Here is a 16,191-nt window from a genome sequence, read left to right as displayed (position 1 = left end):
GTGGTGCGGAAGGTTTCATTATTTACTCACCGTTACTGTTTATGATTAACATATTAAACTACTCTTTTTTTTGGCACACGTAGTAAAGTCATATAAATTCATGTAACAAAATCAGTTGTACTTTGCAGGAATTCGGAGTGTAGAAGACGGTTCACCTACTATATTAAAACGTTCTTTGCAAAGGTCCATGCAATACAACTGATTTGTGTAGTTTGTGAGCTCATCTGGAAAGTTGTTTCCATTCAGAACTTGTGCTTTTACAGACATCTGCCTCTCTATCTGGTAAACAATTATTAACTATGACACTGGATGCCAAAGTTCCAGAGAGTGAAGCCAAAGTGTCAGGTAATTTATAGGCTTGTTTCTTTTAAATTGTTGTACAATAAAGGGGCAAGCTAACCCTGAAATGACCTTGGCAGTTCTTTTACTAAACTCAATCTTCTATTGACAGTAGAGTTGTAAATTATGCTTGTCAGTAACCAGGTAACTGTGTACATAGCAATTTAATTGTCCACACACAAGAATATGTTTTAAAACCTTTATGACCTACACTGTGTCGACACCAATATGAAAACCTGTGTTTTTTGCTGGAACATTGAATTCAGTAAAAACTGGATTTTGTTTCCTACCAGATATTGGTGCCAGCGTGGTAGAGTCACTGAAGTCATCCAAGAGCTCTGACTGTGACTCGACAAATGATGTTGTTCGACAAGAATCTGATGACTCCGCAATTCACAGCGATGATGATCCGGCATCTTCCGAAGACAACGTGCATGCCCCCTTAACTGTTGAAAGTAACGGTGAAGTTGCCAAAAAGTTACAGGAAGAAGAAAGCCAAGAACAAAAAACTGTCGAAGAACAGGAAGTTGTGGTTGTGCAGGAAAATCTCTTCACGGTGAAAATAAATGCTCCTGGAACAGAAATATTTGATATTCAGGTTTGAGATTTATTATTATTTGTAAATATATGTTTGTTATTATTAATAAATATATACAAGAATATTTCATTATCAGTATGGACCAGTCTCTTCAATCTCAGAATTATAAACAAATCCGTAAACATTGTTCCTAACTTAATACATACATGATAAAAACAAAAAAAATTCTTGCAGTCTTTACAGCAAACTAGTTAGGAGTTGGATGTTTAAGTGTCATTTGGGTTCTAACTTTGGCGAACTTACTGTAAACCGTTGGTGATACCTCTTTTACCCTTCCCTGTTTGGTCTGAAATTTTATGCTACCTCCCATTATTTGGAAATAATGGGTTCTGTTGTGTGTGTGGTTGCCCTTTGTCTGTTTCAAAGCAATTAGACTATTGAGTTTGAAACTTAATCCATGCCCCCCTTTTTGTAGAGTCTTCCTATTCTAGTTTTTGACATCAACCAAATGTTTAACAAATAATCACCATTTTGCTGCAAAATAAGATATTCTTTATATAAATTAAAAAATTAACTGTTTCTGTCTTTAAATTATCAAGTAGTGCAATAACGGTAGAGTTGTAATTGATTTGATGGTGTTTTTTGTGTGACATATTTTTTCGTATGCTTAAACAAGCTGAAAACATTTTAGGTTTCACCACAAGAAATGGTGCAAGAGTTGCACCAGTTGCTGATGGATCGTGAGGATACTTGTCACAGAACCAGCTTCTCATTGCAATTCGAAGGCACCACACTCGATAACTTCTCTGAGCTAAAGATCGTAGAAGGACTCAAAGAAGGTTCAGAAATAAAAGTTATTGAAGGTGAAAAGCCTAATTTTTTCAATGTATATTTAATAAACAAGGATAATTGTTTATAAAATGACTTTCCATTAACAGTGATTTGCAGTGGGCATATTACAAAAACATAGGAGCTAAAATTTAACATGTAAACTGCAGCGTGAGCTGCTTCAAGCTATATCTTTAAAAATTGTGTTTTATCGATGATCTTCAGAACCGTACAGCGTGAGAGATGCCAGATTACATTTTCGTCATGTCCGAGAACTTCTACATTCAACAGACTATGTAGACTCCTTCAATGGCTGCGATTGCAGCAGCTTATCGTATATAAATGTGGTTACTGAAGGTGACATTACAGCAGGTAGGTCCCTTGGGGAACACAAATATGTTAACCATGCAAGGCTATATTAAAGATGTAATTGTTTCAATAATTAACTTGGTATATTTCATGGAGTTGTTTTTAAGAGCTTGCATAAACCGGTTTCAAACATCCTCAGATTTTTATATGATGTACCTGTTGTTCAATATACACCATTAAACAGTTTTTTCGTTTTAGCACCAATTTACATTGTGATTTTTTTTCGTTTTCTCCCTGTGGTGACCTTATAAATTGGTGGTGGTCTGTAGTTTACCGACATCCTTCCTCCTTCAATGCAGAACTTTCAATGCTTGCCAACAGTGGCACAAGCACCCCAGACTCTCCCACATCCACTGGAGCCACAGAAAATGGCAATGGAACTTCCAAAACAAACCTTCCGATGCCAGAAAGTCCTGCTAAGCGCAAGAAGCAAGCTCGCAACCAAGAGCAACAGTTTGAGTCTGTGGATTGTACACCTCCAGAGTGTATCATGCCTGGCTGCAAAGACAGAATACTAACACCCTTACATCCTATGCCTAAAGAACCTGTCAAGGTATTGTAAATTATGTTGAATTTATTTTCGTTTGGTTTTGTACTTGCACCACTGTTAGTCGCACAGCAACATCTTAAATTGTTCTGTGAGATGACTACTTTAAAAACCTCAAGTATAATGAGTTTTTGGAAGTAAGTTGCCTCACAGACATTTATTTTTCTTTTGTTGTCTTAAACAAAGTAACCTGGATTATTATACCTTGCTACAATTTTAATTATGGGTATTGTCTGTCTGAGTGCGCCTGCTTAAAGTGAAAATTACTGCAGCATAATAAGAGTTTTTAATTTGGTGTGGTGCCGGTTGCAATAGAATAATGACATTGTGCCCATCCATGCTTTATGTAATCTTTCAATCTGAAATCAGGAATCCATTTGTATAAAATATTATTCAAATGCCCTTAGACACTGGACAGAGTTTATTGTAAACAATAGAATGACACGTTTTATTGCAACGCCACCCGGAAAACGGCCATCATGTCATGGGGGTCATGATGTTAACGAAAAACCAGTTACATTACACACACAGGAAAAATCAGTCCTTCTGTTGACAGAATCAGTCACACCAAACATCGAAATTACAGGAATGCGACTGTATTTACCCTCTAGCAGCCCCTATTCCCTTTATTATTGAATAGGGTTTATAGGGTTTCTATTACGTTAAGTATGAACTTACTCTCCCTGTTTAGAACAATCAGTGCATCAAAGTTTTGTCTATGAGCGTTTGGAACCCTCCCCCAGGAAATCGCAAGTTGCGAGGTGACCTCTTCTATCTTTATGCCGTCACAATGGAGCGAAAACGCTTCCACATTACTGCCAGCCACAGAGGTTTTTACGTCAACCAGTAAGTGTGAAGCAAGTTCTTTGTTATTTCGTAGCATTTTCCTGCAGATGTTTCTTTAGAATCTCACATTATTAAACAAGGCCCGGTGAACTTTACAGCAACTGTGCAACTTGAGTGCACAAACATAGCACAAAATACACAAATATTTATTTTGAGATATCTATTGAGGTCGAATGTGCAACAGATCAGAACCTGTGTCTGTTGTTTGTTGCAGAAGTGACATGGATAATTTCAACCCCAAACCAGTCCAAGGAACTCATCAGTGTCATTCCCTCATTGATCTTCTCAGCCAGATTTCTCCAATTTTTAAGCGAAATTTTGCTGCACTGAACAAAAAAAGATTTACTCGTCATCCGTTTGAAAGAATTGCCACTCCGTTTCAGGTTTATTTACGTTTTGGATTTTGTTTTTGTAAATTGTAAAATTTCTTGCATACACATTTTAGCATGATATGAATCTAATGTTTGCATAAACCTGGCATGAAACCAGCTAATTTAATCAATGGTGATAGGTCTACTCTTGGTGCGCTCCTGCAACTGAGCACAATGTGGATCATGTACGGGCTGAAGATGCTTTCAGTTCAAGATTGCTCTTGGAGGAGCACATCCCTGGGCAGGTAAGAAATAACCATTTTGTGTTTTTAAAACGTTTCCATAAAATAAAAAAAATGTCCTTCACAATTGGTTTGTCAAGATTGCGTGACATTAAAATTCCCTTCAGCAAACTCGTGATTGGAACGAGGAACTTGCCGCAACGCGAGAACTTCAACGAACAACACTTCCTGAAAGATTGCTAAGGGAGCGTGCCATGTTTAAGGTAATAAATCCTGGCAGACTTTTAAACTGCATCAATCATAAAATGAAACTGTGTTTTTGAGTTGGCAGTAACTTTTAACCTTTATCTTTAAACTGTATTCTACATTTAAAAAAAGGTCAAATCTAGGGTTTATAATTGCATTTAGCCTAAAACCACTGCTATAACAGATTGTTAATGCACCATTTCTTGTATAAAAGTCTGCAGCAGTGAATAATGGTGCAAGGACTGCAGTTCCTCTCAGTTCCACAATAAATCAGGAAGCTTTATGTAATAAATAAAAGTGATAAATCAGTTTCTTCCTGCGAGCAGCATCAAATTGCTTCTGGTGCAACGCAAGTGTGTCACTATAACAAATAGCTTGGAAATTAATGTCCCCATTTCTTCCATGTAATACATGTGATACACTATAACAGCCTTTGACTTGTTTTTCTCGTGGCTTTTTTTTTCAGAACCAAAATTGCAAAATTTTTACGGTCGTTTCTTAAACTAACTTATGATGCCCAGTTTGTTCTCAAGAAAACATTTATTTGCATCTTGCTTTTCATAATAAGTTTTGTGTTGGTCTATTATTTTTCCCCGTCTGTGTCAAATTTCTTAGTAGGTTCCCTTAAGGACTGCCCTCGTTTGACCCCAGGTTATTGCATCATGCTTCCGCAAATGTTTTCTCTTTGAGAGACAGACTGTTCAAACACCTCAAGGTCTCCAGTATCTGTAACAAAAACATTTCCAACGCATTATTTGTTTTGAATCCAGTTTTAATTTTGACATAACTTGGAGGTGACAGTGTTATAAGGATTGTAAAAAAACTATTGATTTTATTGGACCTTTTGGTACAAAAAATGAACGCATATTTTACTTATCGACGTTCGGCCTTCTATAGCGCATACGACGAAGCTACATCAGGGTTATATAGAATAGTTTATCGATGAACAAAAAATTAAAGATAATTTGGGTGTCTTACATATACTTCATCGCAACCGCCTCAAACCAGCGCGACCACAGTCCGTTATAAGGCGTTGGATTATTTTCCGATACTTTTCATCCAACCACGTGTTGTACGCGGGACGACCGCACGTTCCTCGCGTTTCCGCGACGCGAGCGTGCAGTAATTGGAAAGAGTCGCCCCTCTAATAGAGCGACGGCGACAAGATGATTTGTAGAAGTTGTCGATTGAAAAAGTGACTGTGACGTCACTGTGGTGCCACGTGTAACCCAGTTATGCGGTTCGGCCTAAACGCAAAAGTTTCCAATCAGTTTTGTTGCAAGCAGTTGTTGTTTGCCCGAAGGCGAGTCAAACGTTCGATAGACGAACACGTGTTGGATTTTTTTAACTTTTTTCAGTGGCATGATTTAAATGCCCTATTTTTACACATAAAAAAATTAGGGTTTACGCGGCAACCTTTTTTGCCTAGGTTTTTTTTTTAAGTGAAAAATCTACCACGAAGATTAAGCTTTTAAAATAAAAAATATCTTGTGTCGGGTGAAAGTTTTTTGGTGGAATATTCAGACTATCTCAGAAGACGAAACTCCACAAACTAAAAACCAAACTAAGTCCAAGACGCTCCAAATGAAAATGCGCTCGAGCAGCGCGAAACCAAACACCGGTTGTGTAATTGTGGTTTCTTTTAGTACCGAGAAAGTTTTAACCCCTAACACCGACTTCTCGCTTCCCGAACTCTAGAAAGCTTTCTGCCAACCTTGCAGAAAAACAAAGCTCACTATTCTAGTGGGAGAAGTGCGGCGTTTTCTGTTAATGATTAAGTACTACCGATGCGTCTGGCCTCGATTTTATGACGGTTGGCAAGTAAATTGCGAGGTGTTAATGTATCCTACTTAAACATTTAACTCCGCTTTTCCTTTTATACGATGTGACAATTTACGACACAATGCGTTTCTGTGATCAACGTGTGTTAAGGCAAAATAAGAGATGCAAACAGTGCACACTGTATTGAACCTATCAGATCACGTCAGTGCAGCTGGTTTGGTGGCAAGGCCGCCGTTATAGCTCCATTGCAAGCAGCACTAATAAGACCTAATAGGTTTTTTCGGTCAAAGTGGATGCCTACAACCGTCTTCGGCGTTCAAATGCAGACACTTTATTTTGACCGAAAAAATGCTCCCTCAACCCTTAAGATGCTTAATACATATAAACAGGAAGCATGAGCCCATAATATGATTTTTTACAGTCCCTAATACATTAATGAGACCTTACAGGTCGAAACTGTGTCCATATATAAGCAGATCACAAAATGTTTAATACATGTTTAACAAACCAAGCAAACACATCCCGACCTTTTTACGTTTCCAGGTTCATAGTGATTTCGTCGCTGCGGCCACCAGAGGCGCTATGATGGTTGTTGACGGCAACGTGATGGCGATCAACCCTGGGGATGCCCGGAACATGCGAATGTACATCTGGAACAACGTATTTTTCAGGTGATAACATGCGAAGGGTTGGTGTTGTCTCGATGCGGCCCTGAGATTCAATATTGGATGGTGAAATTGTATCTGCACACTTACTGTTGTACGCATAAAAATTCGCTCCTTGAGATGAAAATTACTGCTAATGCGAAACCAAAATTAGTTGATAACGTGAACGCCCAACTTAAACACCTATTATGACGTCACACAGCTTGGGATTCGATGTGCGCGACCACTACAAAGAGTTCGGTGGCAATCATGCCGCATTCTTCGCCCCGTGTGCCGATCTGGCAGGGGTTAAAGCTTACAACACGTTGGATGTGGAGGGACTGCACACACTGGGTACTGTGGTGGTCGATTACAGGGGCTACAGGGTCACTGCACAGTCCATCATACCAGGTACGTGTTTACAGTTAGTGGCATTTACATCTTCAATTTAAGGGTTGAGTTTTGTTTATTTATTTGTTAATTATGTCAGAAATTTAATTCAATTGGAGGAAAAATGTTAACACAACAAAAATCACCAAACACTTGTGTCCATCCACGAAATAGATTTTAACCTGTGTATTCGTGTTGTGATGTGTGCACTGTGACCCTTGCGACATGCCTTTGAAATTGTAAGCCCTGCAATGTCACCTTGGCATCAATTCCTCTACTAGCGGTGATAGGAACGTTGCTCGAAACTTGTCACCACTGTTCATTATACTTTCCTTTATCACTTGTATAAGCAGTTTGGGTTCCCTGGGCAGTTATATTCATGCTACCAACCTTTGACAGTTTGTGCATCAACTTGATCGTTTAAATTTTACCGTTTGGGCTTTTGTTCAAATAGATTGTGACGTAACAGAACAAGTCACTTGGGCATGTCACCTGTGACAGAACAACTAGTAGAATCCTTTCTTTCATGGTAGCGAGAAAAGATTAAGGATATTAAAGTCAACAAATCCCCAAAATTGGTTTAAAACATATATATTGTTGCTATGTAGATGTTCTTCGCATAATCGTATGGTTTTGTAAAATCCATATTCCAGTTCAGCGTCTCTGCCCTGGCTGTCGTCATTTGCACGGAATCAATTGATTTGATGGCAATTGATTTTTACGCAAGCGCTTTAGCAGACATTTGAAACTTGTTGCGCAATGCTTCGCAAAGCGGCGATCGGTCCTGATTGGCTATCGTTGAGGGGAGTGGCGAAGGCGTACCCGTCTGGGATTTGGCGGTCACTGGTAAAGTGACATACCTCTATAATGGGGTCATACCGGTCGTACTGCTCTGGCTTGTATTGATAAAATCCCACGTTTCCCCGTAATAAAAAAATACCAAACTACGAAAATACTTAAATGCAACCAGATACAATTTTTTAAAATACGTTTTCGTGATCAAATTGACCTCAATGTCAATCAATTTCAGTGGATAACCTATCACACGCTATGACGTCGCAACCACTATCTGTGACGTCATGTAGCACCGCTCCCAAGCACCAGCTTTTCGTGTAGTGCCGTCTTGTTCAAACACGCAGTGAACAGAATACGTACAAGTGGCTTTAATGGCCCTTCAAAATAATGTTTAAAGTCTGACACATGGATTTACCCCACGTATTTAAAGCATATTTTCAGCGCTGTGCTCACGTCAAAACTTTACAACACAAACAGTTTTTTATTTATTTTTCGGTTGTTGTTCAGTTGCGTTTGTTTGTTTTGTCATAATCCGTGTTAGTTTCCACGTCTTTTCGGGTTTTGTTGGTTGTTTTTACGTCACGTGGCCAGTGGTTCAGGCGGGTTTGTCGAGAAAAGACGACAAAGAACCTCTTGTTTTCCACGTTAAATACGTAACCAGGTCCACGATATCATCGACCACGTTAACGTAAATGCGATCGTGTTATCGCACCGGATAACAACAGCTTTAAACATCAATTTCCTTCTTACGTTTGAAATGAATGAAACCGAAATTAGTAACACTATTTACGGATCTACTTTTGATTCTGGGGATAAAGAGACTGGCCCATTCTGTTAAAAACATTGACATGCTGTCTTTACATTAAACGATTATAAGAATGTTTAAAAAGGCTGTCCCCTAGATGTGTATTATAGTTATTACGTCATAATTGCAGGTATTCTGGAACGCGAGCAAGAGCAGAGCGTGGTTTACGGGTCGATCGACTTCGGCAAGACGGCTCAGACGCACGAGAAATATGCCGAGCTCCTCGCGAAGACGACAAAGCAACTTCACGTTCTTCCTCATAACATTGAGTGCGGGGAGGAAGACAAATCGGTCGAACTCCACTCCTCGTTAGAATGCAAGGGAATTATCGGTGAGTTGGCCGCTTCACATCACTGATTCCCAACCTTTTTGTAGTTGCTAACCACTTCGAGGTAAACAATTTTCATCGTGTACCACCTATAGTTGAGTGTTATAAAGTAACCTAGGGGATGAAGTAACAAATATTTAAGATCACTTACAATTTTTTTAAATTCGAACTAACATCCGCAAATTACGAAAAGGTCAATAAACCGACCCGGTATATGTAATTCTAATCTGTTCCAAGCACGTGTTTTCCACTCTAGTCTATAAATAATTGACAAATTTACGGGGGTAGTCTTATAGTCACTGCGCAAACATGTATGTACAAAAAAACATCATCATGTACAAAAACTACCACTTACTTTTGGTGTTTCATCTCCCATACACACAACACGCGTCCACGACGATTTACAAAACTACAAGACAAGTAATGTTTGAATCCAGGAAACGACCAGCGTCACTATATACTGGATCTGTTGAAGACTTACCCACCAGATGTGAACTTTTTACCGATGGACGACGAGCCCCTATCTCGGGAATGCACCCAGATGGGATTCCCCAAGGCCCACAGACACCGCTTGGCCACATTGCGACCAGAGTTGATCGAATCTTACGTCGACCACTTGTGAGTAACTTTTTACTGTAATCCAGTATACTTTCCACGTAATAATTCACACATTCCCTCGTTTTGGGTTTTGTTCACCTTCTGATGCTTTGTTGCAGTGAAATTGTGTATACTGCAAAATCTTTTAACTGCGGACAGTATTGCACGCTGTTTCGGCTTTTTGGGTCTCATTAGTACGGCTGGTGCATGATTGTGGCACTGAACTAGCTTTTAAACTAACAGGCACACCAGATTCACCTTTCGGTCAACGTCGATCCGTTGGTTAACCAACTGGGTACCAAACAACAGAGACGAACCACCTGTAAAATTTTCAATGATGTTTTTTTCATTCTGTACTTATTTATAGTTTCTGTTTCTAATGCAACTCTTTATTGAATAGATACGTCACCTTCATGCGTCACTGCGCAACCCAGATCGTCAACTTCCGCAATAAAGCCGCCATGGACAAGAAAATACAGAACGAAACATCTGCGACTACTGGTAAATATGTTTGTCCGTTTGGCGCTGATAGACGAACTGTCACCCCTGACATTTCCCGAACATTGCACATTTACGTTTGGTCTTGAAACTGATTTGTTCCGTTTGATTTTGGGTTTTGTTTAAACTTTTCACCTTTGCAGCTGAAGACGAAAGGAAGTTTTTGGAAGAAGTTGCAAAGAATGAATCTGAACAGAGTAAGACTTTTATTTTCAACTTCTATGACCTTCTGAGATAATAAAATCCGACTTGCTGATGTCCCCAAAACAAACGCCTCGTTTAATTTTTCGTCACTGATTGTTACGTCACACTCGACAGTGACGCACTGGCAGCGGGATGCCGTGAAGTCCGCGTCACGCTTGGTCGGTTCCCACTCGGATACGGAATTTGATATTCGATTTAATCCGGATATTTTCACCGCGAATGTGAAGAACGTAACGGAGGAAGAGAAGAAAACACAGAAGCAGATGATCAAAAATGCTGCGGCTTTCCTCGTCTCCAGGCAGATCCCCACGTTTGTAAGTGTCCACAATATTGGATGATGAATTGTAGTTGGGTATTTTTTTTAGCACGTAAATTTGATCTGTAGGTGTAAGACTGATTAGTTTTTCCTGCCCAGCATAAACTTTTGTTTTTTTACATATTTTTCTGTTTCGGGGACGTTTTAAACGCACATATATATATATATATATATATATATATATATCAACGCAGTAATCTTTCAGGTCCTAACTTGGCGATCACAGCTCTCGTTTCGAGATCATTAGGTTTACAGGCTTCGAAGCGCAGGCAGCCTGTATTTATGTATTGCTTTGTTGTTGGTTTTCATCAAACTTTCAAGTTCTGCTCGCAACGGTCCATATTCAACACAGTAACCCTATCAAGTTGTTCATGTGTTAAATGTTGTTGTTCACAGATAAAAGATTGTCTTGATCACACGAGTCTTCCATCTGATGGTGCCTCCCTGACTGACGCTCTCCATGAGAGGGGAATTGGACTCCGGTATCTTGGAAAGATCGTCCTCCTTATATCGGACACCCCCTCCCTCCAGCACATACAGGTCAGTTCGTTTTGAAAGTCGGCAATTTATTTGCGTATTTTGCCTAAATAGGCCCTGGGTGTATACATTGCATAACAAAGCGTAAACTGTGTTTTTTTGTCTTGAAAATACTTGTGTTTGTAAAGCTGCAGACAGGGTGTATACACGCACTGTTTCGACCTGTAAGGTCTCATCAGTGCAGCTGTTGAGTGGCACTGTGCTAGCTTTCACACTAGCAGGCACACTAGTCTCCACTTTGTGGTACTTGTGTTTGTGCTATAGTACAATGGATATCCGTAGAAAGTGACCCCTGTTTGTAATTCAATTCATGCAACGCATTTCAGAGAATCGGTTTCATGGAAATCGTACTGCGTTCAACCAAGCATATCATGCGGGGCTTCCTTCAATCGGTTGACCAGTCAAGCGTGTCATCCGCCGTGTCGCATTTTTTCAACTGTTTCCTAGGAAGTTGTCCCACCCCCCTTCCGACTCTACCTGAGGAGGAATTGATCAGGTGTGGAGTTGGAATTGTTGATGGGCGAATCTCGCTATATTTTATCGGTTCTATTACAAAAGAGCACGGTTTGTCGACCTGATTTACCCCCAAAAGCAGATAGTATTGTTATTATTACCATGTACGATTATGTGCTTCAGAAGAACTGATCAATTAAATTACAATACGTCAGTACCTATATTCTGGGTATTATAGCTTTAGCGCAAAAGGCTGCCGCTACCGTTTGTCGCAAATTAAAACTTCACTTCCGCACATAATTCATCGATAATTTCAAATTTTTTCAGCAACAAGAAGAAAAAGAAGGCAAGAAAGCAACGTGCTCAATCCGGGGGCGCTGGTTCCGCCCCAGGGGTTTCCCCTTGGCATGCACTAACCCCCGAAACGATGTGGAGTCAGATCCGCCAGGAGGCGCTCGACTACTACTCGTTCACAGTGTCGCCGGATGAGGGCGCTGACGAGCTGTTCGAGAAACAGGGAATCCAGAAGATGTCGCTGCTGCGCCGTTTCTGTATCATGATGGGAATTCAGGTAATGGTAAAACCTAAATTTTGGCACTAATTTAACAGTGACGTAAAACACTATTGTTGCGATGAGGTTTCAAACCCTCGAGCTTTTACAATTACTGCCGTAAAAGTGCCACGTTATAAACAACAGAACATAGTTTGTGTTGCAAGCGCATTTTTTTAGGTTTCCACACAACTCAATACACACTGTGAATTTAGGCGCGAATCCCACTTAAAAACAAACACATCTATAGAAATTTTGAAAAAATAAATGTTTTTCACAGATTCAGGTTCGCGATTATGCGTTGGATAATCGACACAAACCAGCATTCACAGAGGAAGACATCCTTAACCTTTTCCCCGTTGTAAAACATTGCGCTCCAAAAGCGAGCGACGCCTTCCAATTCTACACCACTGCTCAGACCAAAGTCCAACAAGGTACACGTCATTGCTAGTGACGTAACTTTTGTGCAAGGTCACTTATTTACGTAATTAGGTTTAAAATTCTTTTTAAAAAATTTAAATCTATAAATCCTTTGTGACTATGATGTCCGCGTTGGCTAGAACTTCATATTTTTCGTCATTTTATATTTAAGCACAGTCGTTGTCGTTTCCATTTTTTTCTGCAATTCATCACCAATTTTGCCTTTAACAAAACCAACTACTCCTTCATTATGATGTCATAATGTCGCGACAGGTTTCCTGAAAGAAGGCTTGGATCTTTTTACCGAAGCGTTAAATCTATTCAACAATGTTTACGGTGCGGTACACGGTGAAATAGCCGCGTGTTACCGACATATCGCCCGCCTCAACTACATGATGTACGAACACGCCGAAGCAATCAGCAACCAACAGAAAGCTGCAATACTCAGTGAAAGATTGTTTGGTAAGTGTTGCTTACGGATTGCGTAAAGTGTGTGTTTTTATGCACGTAGACATTACTGGAGCACAATTTTAAGTTCCTGTGTTGGTTTGTTTTGTTAGAAATCAACATCCGTTTCTCATTTAAAACCTCGAACCTAAAATGCCAAAACAAAAATATTTACAGAAATTGAATTACAGAAAGCTGTAATTTTTTATCGACACTTTTTGATTGGCAGGCATCGATCACGTGACCACGATCAGCGACCACGTGAGTTTGGCGTTATATTGTTTCGCCCAGCGGAAGATCTCTGCCGCCCTCAAGCTGCTGTACCGCGCACGCTTCTTGTTGCTAGGCGTCCATGGTTACGACCACCCGGAAGTCGCCCTCCTAGATGTAAGACACACGATGACTAGTTTCAGTTACTGTTGTTTGAAGTTGAATGTTAGATTTGTTCGTACATTCCGGGGACCCCAAGAAAGAAAATCAATGTGCCTGTGCAGGGTACATGTAATAGTTGATGGTACCCTGCCTTTACGATAGAAATCTCTTAGTTTTAAAACAAACAATGGCGTTCGTGGCCCCACTATTGCTGTTATTGCCCCAAGATTAATACCGACCCTGTTGGGTTTGGGTATATTTGTCGTATTTTGCAACGACAAGCTTTCATGCTTGGTCAACGTTTCAATCCAAGGCGTGCATAGAATAACGTATTTTCTCATGCAGAGTAATATCGGACTCGTGCTACATGGAGTTCAGGAATACGATTTGTCCCTGAGGTTCCTCGACGAAGCTTTGAAAATAAACATCAAATATCACGGAGAGAAAAGTTTGAAAGCCGCACTGAGGTAGATTATGAAGCGGCTTCTCTAAATGCTTCAAAACCTTAAATGTTGGTTTTTATTTTCATTTCTAGCGAGGTTTTTTCAGTTATTGACCAAAACTAGTCTATGCAGTATGTACAACTACAACTTTCAACAGAAAAAGATTAAAGTTGTACAGATTTGGTCGATGTTGTCCTTATTTCTGGAACAAACAAATTTTTATTTTCCATTTTTTTGCAAAAATTCCCATTCTTTTGCAGTCACCACCTGGTGGCGCGCGCACACTCGTGCAAGGGGGAATTCCGACAAGCTCTCCTCCACGAGAAGGATACTTACAAACTGTACAAAGCACAGCTGGGCGACGACCACGATAAAACACAGGAGAGTGGGGAATGCTTACGTCATCTCACCCAACAAGCTGTCACACTTCAGAGAACAGTGAGTGCACTCCTGATCGTTCATTTTAGTGGGATTTGAGTCTTAAATGTGAAAATACGGATTATTGGTTATATGACTCGTCGCTAGACGTTTGAAGACGCAACAGTACAAAAAAATTACTTAAATTATTTCGCCTCAAAAAGGGCCATTATACCTTCACGTAATTAATAATCTTCTCCGAAATCCTCGGATATTTTCGAAGTTTTTGAAATAAATTCAATTACGGCACCGAAAAGCAGCGTGCTTATTTTTGGTTCCAGGCCGATGATAATCCTGAACATCCTTTCAGTATTTTATTACTGGTTTCTTCGCGTTCTGTGGACTAGCTTAAATTTAAAACAGAACAAGAATTCTATTCTTAACAGTTTGTATATTTATTTCAGATGAATGAAATTTACAAAAACGGATCAACCGCCTCAATCCCCCCACTGCAGGTTAGTTATAAAACTGTTTGTTGTCCAAGCTCTGAATTCTTTTTCGTGCGAACGAAAAGGTTTTTCTTCGTTCAAATTTCTCCAATGTGTAATCAAACCTACCCAGTCGCGTTATCTTGCAAGCAAACAATAATATCTGTGTATTATTTCTATTTATGCGTAAATGTGATAAATATGATTTCTATCTTCTTCAGATCACTCCACCAAGCATGCACAGCGTCCTCGACCTGATGAACGTCATCAACGGCATCATATTTATCCCACTCAGGTGTGTGACGTCATTTTTTGTCATAAATCCGCAGTAACGTCATAATTAATAATCGCCGAGTTCGATATTTCACTAAATTATTCTTTCACGACAGCCCGAAAGACTTGGACGCGATTCGTTCCGAAGTCCAACGCCAACAGATCGAGAACGACAAGTTGGTTGCCCAGGCAACGAAAAATGCCGCTGCCATAGCAGCGGAGCATGTGGCGTCGAGCAAAACCAAAAACGAGAAACCTGTTGTTGACATGAAAGAAGTTGAAGTTTCCCTGGACTGATACGGATTTTTCGCACTATGTTGCTCCGGATCAAACCTGTTTCAAACGCCGGCTGTTGGCATACACGGGGATTTCCCTCGTGCGTATATGTGTTGTCACGTGACGATTCGCTTTAAATTAGTTTGCGTTGAAGCAGCGACGCCTAGTGACAATTTGCACCCGGCATCCGCTAGGGGGGCCCGCGCCTTATGCATAATTCCCGATCAACGGCGATAAAATATTTATTCCTGCGCGTAATTTTGTCAGTAGCGCGACGCTTTTTGTGACGTAACAAGTGATGTTTGTGTGTGTTGCAACAGGACACTTATAACTAAGACCGGTTTGCGTTCGAAATTGAATTCTCTAATTACGTTGTAGTTTTCTCGAAGACAAACTTGCACTCAAAAAAGAGCGTTCTTATATTTTGAAACGAAAATTTATAAAATCGGTTAAAGTTTTCGGTGGAAAGAGGAATTATGAAATTTATGCACGTTTAATACGACCTACTATTTCGTCATCAGGTATTACGTATGCTTTATTGTGGTACTTATACCTGAAGTTATGACGCAATAATTGCAGTCATTCGTGTCTTTTGTTACGTCACAGTTGTAATAGTTTGAAGTCCAGTGTTTGGTTGGAAAAAAGGTCGGTTTACGTTCTGGCAGTTTTGTTCGGATTCTTTTATTAGGACAGTTTGGATTTTCGAGAATCTTTGCTTTTTTCAGCACTTGTCGCAGTACAGACCTAATTCCACACGCATTTTGATCAAACGGGCGCAGCTTTGTGCGAATACTTTTTGCCTTTTTTCAGCTTTCTACGCATTTTCTCGACTCCCCACTGGATAAAAGTTAAACCCACGAGCGCCACCTGTTGTGTATTGTGTGTTTTTGGTGTTGGGTTTTCCTGTGTTGTTATTACAATTGATTTTTACGAGCTTACATTGCTTTGTG

At 40.0% G+C, this 16,191-nt stretch overlaps 1 protein-coding gene across 1 annotated transcript; it reads left to right on the top strand.

Annotated features, from left to right (window-relative positions):
* Window positions 1-109: 109 nt before the first annotated feature.
* LOC145911795 (clustered mitochondria protein homolog) lies at window positions 110-16,179 on the top strand. Its single transcript, XM_082999235.1, has 27 exons — window positions 110-345; window positions 633-937; window positions 1,569-1,740; window positions 1,931-2,077; window positions 2,374-2,627; window positions 3,313-3,467; window positions 3,682-3,850; window positions 3,979-4,083; window positions 4,188-4,283; window positions 6,592-6,719; window positions 6,916-7,103; window positions 8,813-9,013; window positions 9,448-9,628; window positions 10,008-10,108; window positions 10,249-10,302; window positions 10,424-10,623; window positions 11,022-11,165; window positions 11,489-11,658; window positions 11,943-12,186; window positions 12,446-12,599; window positions 12,859-13,047; window positions 13,262-13,419; window positions 13,750-13,871; window positions 14,108-14,285; window positions 14,669-14,719; window positions 14,914-14,987; window positions 15,082-16,179. The coding sequence occupies exons 1-27, from the start codon at window positions 300-302 to the stop codon at window positions 15,260-15,262; spliced, it is 4,167 nt and encodes a 1,388-aa protein (XP_082855361.1). The 5' UTR covers window positions 110-299; the 3' UTR covers window positions 15,263-16,179.
* The last annotated feature ends 12 nt before the right edge of the window (window positions 16,180-16,191 follow it).

The sequence above is a fragment of the Ascidia mentula genome, chromosome 8 (genome assembly GCF_947561715.1).
Source record: "Ascidia mentula chromosome 8, kaAscMent1.1, whole genome shotgun sequence".
Taxonomy (NCBI): domain Eukaryota; kingdom Metazoa; phylum Chordata; class Ascidiacea; order Phlebobranchia; family Ascidiidae; genus Ascidia; species Ascidia mentula.
The sequence above is the reverse complement of the archived record's forward strand: the minus strand, read 5'-3'. Positions and strand labels throughout refer to the sequence as shown.

Bases quoted from the DNA above. Each gene is read 5' to 3' on its own strand.
- LOC145911795 (XM_082999235.1), top strand. From the start codon at position 300: ATGACACTGGATGCCAAAGTTCCAGAGAGTGAAGCCAAAGTGTCAG. The intron at 10,303-10,423 runs GTAAGACTTTTA...CACACTCGACAG, and splicing joins AAAGAATGAATCTGAACAGA to TGACGCACTGGCAGCGGGAT. The intron at 11,166-11,488 runs GTCAGTTCGTTT...AACGCATTTCAG, and splicing joins CCTCCCTCCAGCACATACAG to AGAATCGGTTTCATGGAAAT.